At 51.8% G+C, this 15,052-nt stretch overlaps 1 protein-coding gene across 2 annotated transcripts; it reads right to left on the bottom strand.

Annotated features, from left to right (window-relative positions):
- Positions 1 to 201: 201 nt before the first annotated feature.
- Positions 202 to 14,284, bottom strand: COPZ2 (COPI coat complex subunit zeta 2). Of its 2 annotated transcripts, none has more exons than XM_084749213.1 (9): positions 14,128 to 14,284; positions 13,378 to 13,452; positions 9,348 to 9,429; positions 8,655 to 8,746; positions 8,168 to 8,223; positions 6,856 to 6,933; positions 5,223 to 5,274; positions 4,210 to 4,248; positions 202 to 544 (listed from the first exon to the last, which is right to left on the bottom strand). In XM_084749213.1, exons 1-9 carry the CDS (start codon positions 14,227 to 14,229, stop codon positions 497 to 499), a joined length of 624 nt encoding a protein of 207 aa, XP_084605339.1. In that variant the 5' UTR covers positions 14,230 to 14,284; the 3' UTR covers positions 202 to 496. The 2 variants fall into 2 exon arrangements, with proteins under 2 accessions (XP_084605339.1, XP_084605340.1); XM_084749214.1 differs by having other exon boundaries at positions 9,348 to 9,399.
- Between the last annotated feature and the right edge of the window lie 768 nt (positions 14,285 to 15,052).

Below are 15,052 nucleotides of genomic sequence, written 5' to 3'. Positions count from 1 at the left end.
ACTTTTTTTTTTCTTCCTGTCACTGTTAACCCTTACCAAGCCACACCGTCATATTTAGCCGCCCAACCACACATGGAACCCCAGGGTTCCCCTCCCTGTGTTAAATACTTCCCTTACACACACACACACACACACACACACACACACACACACACACACACACACTTCCACACACAACTTCCAAAGCCAAGAAAGCAGATCTTTGGCAAGAAATGAAAGTTTATTAAGGCCTAGGGCTGAGAATACCAGAGGAACGGAGAAAGGACAGCGCTTTGTTGGTTCCCAAGGCCCCAGGGGCAGACCAGGGTGCTGAACAGAGGTGACAGAGCTGGGGTCAAGCCTTTGCTTCCCAGAACCCCTCGCAGGAGACCTCAGAGATCAGTTCTACGAGAGGCCTGAGAATCAAAGGGGTCTCCTCTGCCTCTTGCAGTCTTAGGACTTTTGCCGGGACCGGAAAAAGGTTCTCTGGGGGCAGGGAGCCTTGATGCCAAGGTCTTCATTTCAGTAACGACCACTTAATTTGTTCTTTGGCTGACTGAAGAACCTGGCGGGGAGGGTAGGTTAATGGGAGAAAAGTTTGAAGAGAATGCCAGTTAGTGACGCCTTTAATGGAGGTCGACGCGGGCGCCTCTCTAGCTCTGGCCACTAGGTGGCAGCAGCTTGCCTCTATTTAGTTTGAACGAGCCCAGGCTTTGGAGGAAAAGGCAGACCCAGCGCCCTGTAGCCAAACCCAGCAAGTTGCAGCCCAAGCCTGTCCCAACTGTGGCCCCTGCCTCTCCCAGGCCATGGCAGGCGACAATAGTTCCTCCTCAGGGAGTCATTGCCAGGCAGATACTGGGCCCAGGCTCAACCATGCTGGTACTCAGACACTTGACACCTTAATAAACTCGGGATTCCAGCCTTGATCGGGGTCGTGTGCTCAGCATCCCATCCCATTTGCTGATTTTGGCAAAGCTGTTTGGTGTGTGTGCTCCTGAAGAAAAACCATCTCAATCCAGTGTGTGCCCATATCCGTACCACCGCGCATGCCTGATGCCAACACATCAGGGTCCTCTGGAGACAGCCAATGCTCAGACTGCACCTCTGAGCATGAAGCATCGCCCCCCCAGCCCCCCACAAAACATCCACTCCACACTATGGGTGTCCCTTTCCCATACAATCTCCCTCCTTCCTAGGGACAGTCAAGTTCTCCCATCTCCCTAGGGAACCCCCATATTTCATTTTATCCTCACTACTAAAAGTTTTGTTTTTATTTAAGAGTCTCACTAATACTCAGGTGAGGTGCCTGTCATTTCAGCTCCTGGGAATATGAGGCTGGAGGATGTTCAAGGGCCAGTCTGGGCTAGCGAACAAGACCCTTTCAGTCTTAATTCTCTGTTCATTTACCAAAATAGAAATTGCCTCCTGGGTATGTATGACTCAAAATTCGAGTCTCTTTCCATAGAAAGAACCATAGAACCAGCCACCCATGAACTGGTTCATCTAGTTCTTTAAACAAAATTTTACATGTATTTTGTGTGTGTGTGTGTGTGTGTGTGTGTGTGTGTGTGTGTATGCCACAGTGCACAGGACAACTTCTGAGCTGGCATGGCAGCACATGCCTTTACTCCCAGCACTCGGGAGACAGAAGCAGAGAGGATTTGGACTTACATGCTCAGGCTCGGCAGCATGGCCTTCATCCACTGAGCCTTTTTAATTTTTTTTCCCCGAGACAGGATTTCTCTGTGTAGCCTTGGCTGTCCTGGAACTAGCTCTGTAGACCAGGCTGGCCTCGAACTCACAGAGATCCACCTGCCTCTGCCTCCCAAGTGCTGGGATTAAAGGTGTGCGCCACCACTGCCAGCTTGAATTTGTTTTTTTTGGTTTTTGTTTTGTTTTATTTTGTTTTGTTTTTGGTTTTTCGAGACAGGGTCTCTCTGTGTAGCCTTGGCCGTCCTAGACTCGCTTTGTAGACCAGGCTGGCCTCGAACTCACAGCGATCTGCCTGCTTCTGCCTCCCGGGTGCTGGGATTAAAGGCGTGCGCCACCACCGCCCGGCTTTTTTGAATTTGCTTTTGAAACAGTCTTGTCCTTTGACCCTCCAGCCTCCAAACACAAAGCACTAGAATTACAAGCGTGCACCACCGAGTCTAGGGCATAGTTGGGACTGGGTATGGTAGAGTGTTTGCTCACCACGCACAACACCCTGGGTGTGGCTCCTAGCCTTCCAAGTGCTGGGATTAAAGGTGTGTGCCACCACTGCCTGGCTTTTTTTTTTTTCCCCCAAGAACAGGGTTTCTCTATGTAATAGCCTTGGCTGTCCTAGGCCTCAAACTCACAGAGATCCACCTGCCTTTGTTCCTGATTACTGGGATTAAAGGCCTGCACCACCATACCACCACGCTGGGCTAAGATTTATTTATTATTATGTATACAGTGTTCTAACTGCATGTACACCTGCAGGCCAGAAGAGGGTATCAGATCACATTATAGATGATCGTGAGCCACCATGTGGTTGCTGGGAAATGAACTCCAGCCCCCCAACTTGTGTCTTTTGAGAGGGAGTCTTTTTTCTTTTCTTTTTAAATAAATTATTTATTTTTATCTTATGTGCACTGGTGTTTTGCCTGCATGTATGTTTGTGTGAGGGTGTCAGATCTTGGAGTTATAAACAGTTGTGAGCTGCCATGTGGGTGCTGGGAATTGAACCCGGGTCCTTTGGAAGAGCAGTCAGTACTCATAAGTGCTGAGCCATCTCTCCAGCCTCTCTTTTCTTTTCTTTCTTTATCTTTTGGTTTTTTGAGACAGGGTTTCTCTGTTTACCCTGGGCTGTCCTAGACTTGCTTTGTAGACCAGGCTGGCCTTGAACTCACAGAGCTCTGCCTGCCTCTGCCTCCCGAGTGCTGAGATTACCTGCATGTGCCACCACGTCTCATGTAGATCATTCTGGCTTCAAACTTGATATGACTTTGAACTCCTGATCCCCCTGCCTCCACCTCCCAAGTGCTGAGGTTATAGGTGTGTACCACCATGCCCAGCTTGGCTTATTTTATTTTAGATAAAGCCTCCTGTTACAGCCCTGGCTAGACTGGAACTCACTGTGTAGCTCAAGCTGGCCTTGAACTTGAGACCTCGCAGCATCAACCTTCCGAGTGCTGAGGGTATAGGTATGGCCCACTGCGCCCGGTGCTTCCAACCTCCTTCCACTCTGAAAACCACCCTGAAGCTACGTTCTTTTCCAGCGGAACGTGAGGAAGCATGGGAGACCAGAGGCAGATGGGGCCATGAGGGTACTGCAGGAAAGTGGTTGTCACATGCAGTGCTCCCCACCGATGGTGCAGGCCCATCTCTGCAGGCCTACCACATTAGGACTACCTGATGCTAGGACCTGGTGCTCCCTGAAAACAGAGTAAGTCTGAGCAAAGAGGGCTGCAGAGGGACAGAGGTGAGGTCAAACCAGTAGGCTTGACTAGCAGGAAGTCTAGGAGGCTGGGGACCCAATTTGCGGACAGAAACCAGGATGGATGGATGCAGACACACATCCTGCACCTCCTCCATATTCTGCATGCATCCTAATAGGGGATGCACAGGTATGTGGTTGGCTTCTTCTCAACAGCCAAGCTACTAAAGGCAGAAGTGATGAGTCTAGAAAGTTAGGTGATGAGGCCCTTGACAGACCGGCATGGACCAGTACTGAGGGTAATCCAGGAGGCAAACTCCTACGTGGTATGCTGTCCAGGTTGGAGGGAGTATAAGGAATCTGAGCCCCCACGTTGTTTCTGGTAACAAGTAACCCAGGCTAGTTTTTTTTTGGGGGGGGGCGGGAAATGAGGGTTGGTTGCTTTGTTTTGTTGTTTTTCAAGACAGAGTTTCTCTGTGTAATAGCCCTGGCTGTCTTGGAACTCTCTCTTTGTAGACCAGGCTGGCCTCGAACTCACAGAGATCCACCTGTCTCTGCCTCCCAAGGGCTGGGATTAAAGGCATGCGCCACCACACCCGGCTAACCCAGGCTAGTTTAGGGTAGGAGATGAGGTGAGCAGGTGGTAATTTGCCTGCATCCAGTTCCCAAGAGCTCAGCGGCCTCCAGTGCCTTGCTCCAAGAGTCACCAGGTCATCCCCTTCTGTCCCACAGCACTGGTTTCTTAACTATGACTATCTCCCCTGGGGCACTGGGCTCTCCATGTCCCTTAGCCTGTCTCTGGCCAAGGCAGATACATGCATGGGGCTTACCTGGGCCACACTCTGTTCTGTTAGGCCACTGTCATCAGTCTGTGGGAAAGGAGAAGCACAGGGTGGAGGAGTCAGGGCAGGGAGGAGCTGCTGAGGCAGAGAAGCGAAGGCTTGCAGGGTGAGGGGTGGAAGGGCGCGGTGGTTGACAGGATCCAGGACTGTCCTGGATCCTGCAGCCTGCCATTTGGAAGCCAGGGAGCCCCAGTACCCCATCCCCCATTGCTGAGGATTAAACCCAAGGTCTCCCATGCTAGCCAGGTGCTCTGCCACTGAGCGGCATCCTCAACCAAGCGGGGACCCTTCTGTTTGCAGGAAGGGAGACTGGTAAAGGGAACTAAAGTCGGGGGAAGGTGTCATCCAGACGCAGTCATAGAAAAGGCAAGCCAGGGCTGGAGAGATGGCTCAGTGGTTAAAGGCACCACCTGCTCTTCCAGAGGTCCTGAGTTCAATTCCCAGCAACCACACGGTGCCTCACAACCATCTATAATGTGATCTGATGCCCTCTTCTGTAGATAAAGTACTCATATACAATAAATAAATCTTTAAAAAAAGAAAAGGCAAACCAGAGTCTGAACGCAGGCCTGGCGCAGCCCAGTCTCCAGGGATGTCTCTTGGAGTCATTTTGAGGATACAATTGCTTCTCCACCCGACCTTCTCATTGGGGGATGGGGAGGAACTGTTTTTGATTTGGTTTGGTTTGGTTTTATGAGACAGGGTTTCTCTGTGTAGCCTTGGCTGTCCTGGACTCACTTTGTAGACCAGGCTGGCCTCGAACTCACAGAGATCCACCTGCCTCTGCCTCCCCAGTGCTGGGAATAAAGGCGTGCGCCGCCACCATGGCCAGCTTGTTTTGTTTTGTCTTTTGATGGGGGAATGAACCGGCGGCTTTCTGCTTAGATGCCCGAGTGGCTGGCCTCCCAGCAGCTGAGCCCTGACTGAGCCTGGTGTCCAGGAAGAACAAGGTTAGGAAAGGCAGTCTGGAAAAGATGGGGGTGGGGTACAGGAAGGCTCACCCTAAAATTCACTTTCTGGATCACTTGCTGGGGGTCACTCTCCAGAATCACACTGCAAGATAACAGAACATTTGGGGGTGAGGCGGTGATGTGATTCTCCCTCTACCGAGCCACTTTCTGCTCTGCAGTATATCCTGTAGTGTCTCTCCTGAGGGGAACCTTCTCATAAATGATGCCGGGGTCACATCTGCCCCTCCCCATGGAGGACTCTCAGCTCTGTTCCTTCTACGCTCTGTTCCTTCTACGCTCTATACCACGGTCCACCTCACGATCATCTCAACGGAGGAGGGCAGGGCTTGTGAGATGGTACAGTTGTTAAAGGTGCTTGCCAACAACCTAACAACCCAAGATCGATCCCCAGAACCCACATGGTAGAAGGAGAAAACTGACTTGAGCAGTTGTTCTCTGACCTCTGTACTCATGCTGTGGCTGTGGCACACACAGTAATCAAAGATAAAAATAAATAATAATGTAGAAAACGAAAAACAAAACAAAACAAAACAAAAATCAGGGCAGCCCAGTGAAGATGAGCAGGCGCTGCCTGAGGAGGGACTAGGCCTTCCTCACATTTGGAATCAGTACATCAGTACAACACCAAGCAATAGCAGACCGTTAATAAAAAAAAACAGAAAGAGGAGTGAGGCATCCCCAGTACCCCACCTCCCGGAGGTCCCTGATCCCAAGCTGAGTCTTTGAGCCTCTATTACCTTCTCCACAAAATGGGCAGATGTCTCAAAGATGCTATAACCCCAGTGCCTCCAACACTGAGGCAAAGAGTAGAGAAAATGGAAGACACTCAAGAAGTTTCTGTCAGCAGAGTCCAAACTTTTTTTCTTCCCTGACTATTGCTCCCTCTTTCTTTCTTTCTTTCTTTTTTTTTTAAAAGATTTATTTATTTATTATTATATATACATTGCTCTGCCCACATAATCTCCTGAAGGCCAGAAGAGGGCATCAGATGCCATTATAGATGGTTTGCTCCCTCTTTCAAGGGATTCTACAGACCAACTTTCCTCATAAAGGCTCCCGATCTCATCTTGGAGTCTGCTAGCGTGCTAATGAGAGGTAATATTTACAGAGGAAAAAGAAAAAAAAATCCCCCAAATTGCCAAGGAGAACTATAGGCTTTCTACACATCACTGTGTGTGACCCTCACCATCCTGTGTGATGGTTTCCTTTCTTCCCCATGTTAGTGACAGGGAAAGTAGACTCAAGGACAGTCAGTGTTGTGTACCCGGTGGTGCTGGAGGGGGCTACTCTGGCTGAGGTCCTTTCAGAAAAGGACAGGTGTCTGTCTATACGCCTCCTCAGCCCAGGAAATCAACCTGGGCTTCCCCAAACTCGATCTATTGGACTGCCCGCTGTGGATGGCTCTCAGGCTACTCTCCCATCTGGCTTGACTTTGGCTGGAAATGATTTCACCTCCACCCCCCAACCTTACGAGTGGGTAGGAATAAGGTTGGGGGCCTAGGAGGAATAAATAGGTGAAGGGAAGATGAGTTGGCCAGAGAGATGGCTAGTATGCCGAGCCACGCCCACTCACCCCCTGCCCCGCCCCTGCCGCTGAGCCCACAAAGGTCATTCTGAGTACCTGCCTTCACCACCCCACCCGCGCTCTCAATTCTCTCCTCACCCGCCATCTACGATTTCATCCAGGACCAAGAAGACACCGTCCATGTTCTCCAGCAACCAGCGTTTCTCCACGTTCTTCCTGAGGGCAGACACAAGCACCTGAACATTTCCCCCCCTCTAGCGTGAGGCAGCTCCTCTCTCTCCAACACTCTTTCCCAACAAGGCAGGAGAATAGAAGGCAGAGGGAACACAACTGGCGCCAGGCACTCCTGAGCCCAGAGAAGGTTAGGGTCATCCTAGGTTGCTTTGTCTATACCATGTTCCTGGAGTACGTAGGTATTGGCAACTGACTGGGGATGGGGGGGGCAGGGGCGGGGGAACAGGGGTGGTCAAGGCGGGCGGAGGGGGGGGGGAAGGGCGCGCGGCAGGGGAAACCAACTCTGAGTTTAAAGCCAAAAATGGCGTATAGGGACTGGAGAGAAGGCTCAGAGGTTAAGAGCACTGGCTGCTCTTCCAAAGGTCCTGAGTTCAATTCCCAGCAACCACATGGTGGCTCAAACCATCTATAGTGAGATCTGGCGCCCTCTTCTGGCACGCAGGCAGCACACACACACACACACACACACACACACACACATATATATATATAATAAGTTTTGTAGACCAGGCTGGCCTCGAACTCAACAGTGATCTGCCTTCCTCTGCCTCTGCCTCCTCTGCCTCCTCTGCCTCTTCTGCCTCCCGAGTGCTGGGTTAAAGGCGTGTGCCACCACGCCCAGAGTAAAAATTTTTTTAAATAAATGGTGTTTATAGCCGGGCATGGTAGCTCGCCTTTAATCCCAGTACTCTGGAAGCAGAGGCAGGCGGATCTCTGTGAGTTTGAGGCCAGCCTGGTCTACAGAGTGAGTCCAGGACGGCCAAGGCTACACAGAGAAACCCTGTCTCGAAAAACAACAACAACAACAAAATGCTATTTATAGTGGGCCATGGAAGTATACACCTGTAATTCCAGCACTCGGGAGACTGAGGAAGGAGGGCTGAGTGGGAGGCCAGTGTGGGCTATGTAAGACCTTACTCTCCTGCCCCCCCCAATACTCTCTGCTCTCCCAGAGTTTGGAACATGTGTTGATATAAATACTTGTGATCTCAGGCAACTCAGTGTCTTGAGATTTGGTATCTGGTCATACAGGGTGTGCGTGGCTCTGCCTGGGGCACCATGGAGGTCAGAGGCTTCGGAGGAAGCCACTCTGGTTCTAAGCCTTGCAGGGATCCCAGGAGGCCAGGAGGTCAGAAGAAGAGCCTTGCCTCTGGGACAAAGGGACAGGCCTGGGGCCGGAGCTCTGGAGTACAGAGGGTAAGAGGGTCTCACTTACCTTAAGATGTGGCTCAGAGAGTCAAATAGGCAGGCAAGAACCGACATGAGCATCAGCTGAGGAGGAGGGCGTGGGGGGGGAGGGGGGGGGAGAAAAGAGCTGGCGCTCAGAGGCTCCGAGGCCTGCTTCGAGCCTCTGAGCTCCCTGTGCGGGCCAGATGGGGAGCACTCCCTTGTCGGGGAGGGCTTTGACTTCCCTAGGTTTGGGCTGAGGGACACTGGAGTGCTCCCCCTCAAGGCCATACAGGGTGTCTCCCTTCTCTCAATGTGCTTAGACCCAACAGCTCCCCTACGGAAGGCAGGGAGGATGAATTCATCTCCGAGTCTCAAGGGACCTAAGGAACTTCATGCCTGTGTACGATTGCAGAGAGACCCGTTTTGGCCGCCCTTCCACCCCAAGATCCTAGAAGGATACCAACCGTGAGCCTCCAGCACCCATTTCCACTCCAGGGCAGACCCCTCCTTGTCACCCAATCTCCTGAACTCACCTCATTCTCAGAGGATGAGCCCACCACATACAGGAAGAGGTCGGTGCTGCTCTTGTAGACGATAGTCATGCCCCCCAAAAACGCGATCTCACCTAGAAGGAGGAAAGCTCTCAAATCAGCACACCCCAACCCCAGCCTGGGGCTAGCCTGGCCTCCTCGTCCTACACCTCTCCCTTTGTTTCTTATTGCTTTTCCCAAGGAACTCTGGGCAGGTCCCCCCGACTACCAGGAGGCTGTTCTGTGTCCTTGGTCCCATTCCACGTGCGACGTCTTGAGAAGGCCTCCTGTTGAGGAGTCAACAAACCCAGCCTAAGGCTGACCTCCCACCCACTCTCCATCCCATGCAGTGCCTGCCCTGGGACCAGATCCAAGTGTGTGTAGGGGGCACGCAGCACAGTTGGCCTTTTCAGCAGAAAGGAGGAGTGGGGGGGGGGACATGGGGGGGGGATGAGAATGATGAGGAGTAAAGGTTCCAGGATGAATGAAGGAAAAGAGTAGAAAGCAGCTGGGGAGGAGAAGACAAAGAGCCTCAGAGCGGAAGGGAATGGCCTGTGCCGTGTGGAGGGCCGACAAGGACAGATGTGTCCAGATGGGGAAGATGACGGACACTGGTGGTCAGTCATGTGAGAGATGCCGCCGCAGAGGATGGGCGGCGGCGGCGGCGGCAGCGGCGGCGGCGGCGGCGGGCCTCACTTTCGGTGCGGCTGGTCTTGTTGAAGACATTCTTCTCGAAAACCATCTGCTCCTTCATGGAGGGAAATGTGTCATCATAATACTGCGTGAGGAAGAGAAGAGAGGCGGTAGCCATTGCGTTGTAGAGCCAGCTCCTGCCTTGGGACAGGGCTAGCAGGGAACGTCAGGGGCTGGCTGAGCTGGACCTCCCTGTCTGTCACCTTCCCTCTGTCTGCTCCCTGGTGCCCAGAAACAAATCCCAAGGCAAGAAAATCAAAGTAGAGAAGCACTGGGATTGTGCTCTGGGGTTTCCACCTGGTTACCTCCCTCCCCCCCTTCTCCTTTCCTCCCTCCCTCCCTCTCTCCCTTCCTCCCTCCCTTCCTCCTGTGTTTCTTCCCTTCCTTGCTGCAGTGCTGGGGCTGCAAACCAGGACTTCTCATATGCTTTTTTAAAAAGTGGTCTAAGCCAGGCGGTGGTGGCGCACGCCTTTAATCCCAGCACTCGGGAGGCAGAGGCAGGCGGATCTCTGTGAGTTTGAGGCCAGCCTGGTCTACAAAGTGAGTCCAGGGCAGCCAGAGCTGTGACATGGAGGAACCCAGTCTGGGCGGTGGGGGGGAGTGGCCTACCACTGAGCTGTATTCCAGCTTGCTTTCTCCTTCTCAATCAGTTCCTTCCTTCCGTCCATCCGTCCTTCCCTCTGTCCTTCCTTGAGGTGCTAAGGAAGGAGGAACCCAGGACCTACGCATGCTAGGCACCTATGTGCTTTGCTTGTCACTAACCTCCCTTCTCCAGTTCCCATCTCAATTGTTTTATTTTATTTTTTTGGGACAGGGTCTCACTGTGCCAGCAACAGTCTATGTAGACCAGGCTATCCTCAATTTCTTTCTTTCCTTTCTTCTTCTTTCCTTTCCTTTTTTTTTTTTTTTTTGCTTTTGTTCTTTAGAGACACGATTTCTCTGTGTAGCCCTGGCTGTCCCGGAGCTTGATCTGTAGACCAGGCTGGCCTTGGAAGGACCCTCTGCCTCCCAAATGGTGGGATTAAAGGCGTGCATCACCACTGCTTCATCTTCAATTTCTTTCTTTTTCTTATTTATTTATTTATTTAGGTTTTTCGAGACAAGGTTTCTCTGTGTAGCCTTGGCCGTCCTGGACTCACTCTGCAGACCAGGCTGGCCTCGAACTCACAGGGATCCGCCTGCCTCTGCCTCCCGAGTGCTGGGATCAATTTCTTAATATATGACAAGGATGGGAGCTTCCAGGAGGAGGCCTCAGAAGCTTTGGCAATGCCATCCACCTCTGCCTATCTGCTGAAGCGAGGTGTGGTCAGCTCAGTTTTCTGCATGTGAATTTTGCATTGGGTAGTCAGTGCTGCAGGCAAGTGAGCAGTCTCTCTGCGGTCTCCTGCCGTGGTGAACAAACTCATTTGAATGCTATTAGCACTAGGTTTCAGTTCCAACAAATGGAAAGGCTTTAACAGATTTAATAACTAATTTAGATGTTGTAGCGGGGTGGTGTCAAGTGCTGGAATCCCAGCACTTGGGAGGAAGAAGCCGGAAGATGAGGAGTTCTTGGCCAGCCTTGAGTACATGAGACCCTGTCTTAAAAAAAACAAACAAACAAGCCAGGCGTGGTGGTGCACGCCTTTAATCCCAGCACTCAGGAGACAGAGACAGGCGGATCGCTGTGAGTTCGAGGCTAGCCTGGTCTACAAAGTGAGTCCAGGACAGCCAAGGCTACACAGAGAGACTCTGTCTCGAAAAACCAAAAAACAAACAAACAAACAAACAAAAACAAAAACAAAAACAAAACAAAAACAAGGTATGGTTCACACATGTAACCTAAGCTCTTAGGAGGCCAGATAACTGTGACTTCCAGGCTAGCCTGGGCTACACAGTAAGTTCCGAGCCAGCCTTGGCTATAGAATGAGTTCCTGTTTCAAAAAACAAATCAAGCAGCCGGGCATGGTGGTGCACCCTTTAATCCCAACACTCAGGAAGCAGAGGCAGGAGGATCTCTGTCAGTTCGAGGCCAGCCTGGTCTACAAAATGAGTCCAGAATGGCCAGGACTGTTACACAGAGAAACCTTGTCTCCAAAAACAAACAACCCCCCCAAATAAAAACAAAACAAGCAAGCAAACAAAAAGCAGGCTGTTGTGGTGGTTGGTAATCTTTAACCCAGCACTCAGGAGGCAGAGGCAGGTGACTGACTGAGTTCTAGCCTGGTCCACAGAGCGAGTTTCAGGACAGCCAGGACTACACAGAGAAATCCTGTCTAAAAAAAGACAAAAGACAAACAGACAAACAAAAAAGTTAGGGCATGGTGTTCCATGCTTGCCTGTGATCTCAGCACCCAAGACGTTGAAGCTGGAAAAGCAGAGCAAGTTTGAGGCCAAGCTGGTCCAAAATAAATAAAATAAAATAAAATAAAATAAAATAAAATGACTATATTATATTTCCGCTACAGTTAATTATATCAGTGGCAGGAATATTATTTGTTTGTTTGTTTATGTATTGGATTTTTGTGTTTGATTAGATGGTTTTTTGAGACAGGGTTTGTCTGTGTAGCCTTGGCTGTCCTGGACTCACTTTGTAGACCAGGCTGGCCTAGAATACACAGAGATCCGCCTGCCTGAGTGCACCATTGTGCCTGGCTTTGGTTTTTTTGTTTGTTTGTTTGTTTTTGTGTTTTAAATTTACTTAATGTTCAATGGTGTTTTGCTTGCATGTATGTCTGTGTGAGGGGTGTCAGATCTTGGAGTAGCAGATAGTTATGAACTGTTGCGTGGTTGCTGGGAATTGAACTCAGGATCTCTGGAAGAGCAGTCAGTGCTCTTAATCGCTGAGCCATCTTTCCAACCCCGTGTTTGTTTGTTTGTTTTTTAAACAGGTCTCATTACGTATCGCTGGCTGTCATGGAGCTCCCTATGTAGACCAGGCTGGACTTAAGTTCACAGAGATTCAATTACCTTTGTCTCCTGAGTGCTAGGATTACAATACTGTGCCACTGCCTGGCCTTCAGTGTGGCAGTTTAGGGTGCTTTTTTATTTTTCTTTTTATTAATTTATTTATTTTTATTGGTGTTTTGCTGTATGTCTTTGCAAGGGTGTTAGATCCTGGAGTTACAGACAGTCGTGAGCTGCCACGTGGGTGCTGGGAATTGAACCCGGGTCTTCTGAAAGAGCAGTCAGTGCTCTTAACTGCTGAACCATCTCTGTAACCCCTTGGGTTTGTTTTGTTTTGTTGTTTTTGTTTTTTCCTTTCTACCGTCTTTTTTTTCTTTCTTATAAAAAAACATTATTTAGTGTATATGTGTTATTGGGGGGGCAACCTCAAAGGGCAACCTGAAGGCATCTGTCCCCTCTTTCCACTACGTGAGCTCTGTCTGTCAGGCTTAGTGGCAAGCACCCTTACCCACTGGTAGCTGTCTGCCCTACCTTGAGACTTAGCTTCAAATTTAGTTTTAGCTCTTCTCACCCGGGCCATGTAGGATGGAGGTCAGAGAGCTGGAAGAAAACCACCTGGAGCCTCAGATCTAAACCCTGAGCCAGTGTCCAGCTGAGAGCCTAACCCTGTGATCCCCGACACTAGCTTCTCTGCACTTTGTCTTCGGCATCTCTGAAGTGGACAAGCGGGTCTTCCAAATCCCACCCTTCTCTGAATCACTCTGCTAAGTCCTTTGTGTTTACAAAGCAGAACTACAAAAGCACGCCAGTCGGTCGCTTGTCTACAGTTCAGGGACTCGCGACTCCTAGGTCCCATTCATTCATCCCTTTGGTGGCGCGTCCCACACCCAGGGTGACGCTGGCCAGAGGAAGGGCAAAGAAAAGACGCTTCTGGGACCTTGAGTATAAACAGAGGGGATCCCCCACCCCGCCCTTAGACTGATAAAATAGAGCGTGGACAAAGTGATTTCCTCTTAGAGAACTTAGGCTGAGCTGTTCTGCCATCCAGAACACAGAGTCTCTACTGTAGGAGTGAAACGGGCTGGGTGGGGACCGCTTTTCTTGGACGTGTGGCACTGTCTTCAGGGTTCCTGTGGTGAGGGCTTACCTTGGCCAGCAGCCTTCCCCCATCATTATCTAGGATGAAGACAGCCTTGACGGTGTAGAGAGAAGGTTCCTGAAACTGACACAGGGGGAAAAGGAACCCCTGACTCAAAGTGGATAGCGTGTCTTGGGCTCTCTGGAGCCAGCAATCCCCTAATCCACAGCTGGTTCCAGCCCAACCCAGTGCCACATGGACCATTTCCGGTGCCCACTCCACTCCCAGGCAGATGTTCCATTGCAGGTCCGAGGAGTGGGCGCTGAGTCCGCTGGGTGCAGAAAGTCCTACCGGGCCCAAGTTCTGTCATGCACTGACTGCTCCAGAGCCAGAGTCGGAGTGTATCACAGAACCTGGGCCCGGGGAACAGAGGCGCCGCCGAGCCTCCTGGTGTCCAGCTGACCCCCCAGCTCCAGAAGCGCGGCCATCACCCAGGAGCAAGGGAGCCCAACCAGACCACCTCGCCCGCCAGAATTTCACCCCCATCCCCGCCATCCCAGTCCGTTCCTATCACTACTGCAAGTTCCCCCAGAACTTCAGCCAAGCGACACTCCACTCCGTCCAGGCCTCCTCGCCCCGTGTGCTCCACGGCGAACTTTTTCTCCCTTCTCTGGGCCCGGGCTCTCTCTCTCTCTCTCCCCGGCTGGGCAGTGGTGGCACAAAGTTCCCAGCGCAGGAACCCGAGACAAATCGGCTGTCCCCCCTCCCCCCATCCCCTAGTCCTGCCGCCCCGGGACCCCCTCACTCGGTGCTCCGTACCCGCAGTTCGGTGGCTCGGGTGGGCGGCGCTGCACCCCCTGCCTGGGCGGCCGAGGCCCCCTCCCCCGGGTGCGGACGTGGCCAGGCCTCCGGCCGCTGCATTCCGCTCGCTGCAAGCACTGACAGCGCCGCCCCGCCCCGCGCCCGCCCCCCACGACGCGGCCCCTCCGCCCAGTCCTGCGTGGCTGGCCTCTGTGTGCGTCCCCTTCTCTCTGGGTGAGCTTTCCGCCAGACCCCGACGCTGCGGAACCTCCTCTCCCCCACCTGGCTTCTTTCTCATTCTAACCCCTGGGCTCCTCTCTGTGCTTCCAAGTCTCTCAGGTGACCCAGAACCAGCTCCTCTTCCTACTTTAACTGCCTCTTCTAGCTTGTAGCTTTGGTTCACAGAGGTCTCCACGTGGCTGTCCCAAGCCAGGCCGAATCTCAGGGAAGGTTCACTTTTTCCCTCAGGACCCCCTAGTAGGTATCATTGGGACAAATATTTAAAGACACCTTTAAGGATCTCAGGACAGAGACTGTGTGGGTGAGACCAGGTGGTCTCCCCTTTCTCTCACCCTGCTTGGGAAAAAAGAGTCATGAGCTGAGGGACACCTCTCCCGGACATTTTTCAAGACCCAGAAGTGGATGAGGCTAGTTAGTACCCACCTGTAATCCAGCCTGAGCCCGTGGACTGTGCCGGCCAGAGCGCAGTCATGCTCGGTGAAGTAGTTTTAACAGTGCCAGGGAGGCCGGTCAGAGCACTGACAGGTGTGGTGCGCCTTGTGCACTGACTGCCCTCACCGTGTGTCCAAAGCCGAGCCTGAGAAGTAGGCGTTTCCAGACAAACAGCTGAGAAGACTCAACTTCATGTTACCTTTTCAAGCTGGTTGGGCTAATAGGTAGTTGAGTGGGAGGGCCCCCAGGCTTTGGGCAGGAGAGGTTTTCC

Source organism: Acomys minous, assembly GCF_964271855.1.
Source record: "Acomys minous genome assembly, chromosome: 12".
NCBI classification, from domain to species: Eukaryota; Metazoa; Chordata; class Mammalia; order Rodentia; family Muridae; genus Acomys; species Acomys minous.
Note: the sequence above shows the minus strand (reverse complement) of the source record. Positions and strands in the feature narration are given on the sequence as shown.

Coding starts and splice junctions, on each gene's coding strand:
- COPZ2 (XM_084749213.1), bottom strand. CDS start 14,229: ATGCAGCGGCCGGAGGCCTGGCCACGTCCGCACCCGGGGGAGGGGGCC. Junction 9,430..13,377: donor GGGGAAGGCTGCTGGCCAAG/GTAAGCCCTCAC, acceptor TTCCTCACGCAG/TATTATGATGACACATTTCC. Junction 545..4,209: donor CAGAACAGAGTGTGGCCCAG/GTAAGCCCCATG, acceptor CCTCCCCGCCAG/GTTCTTCAGTCAGCCAAAGA.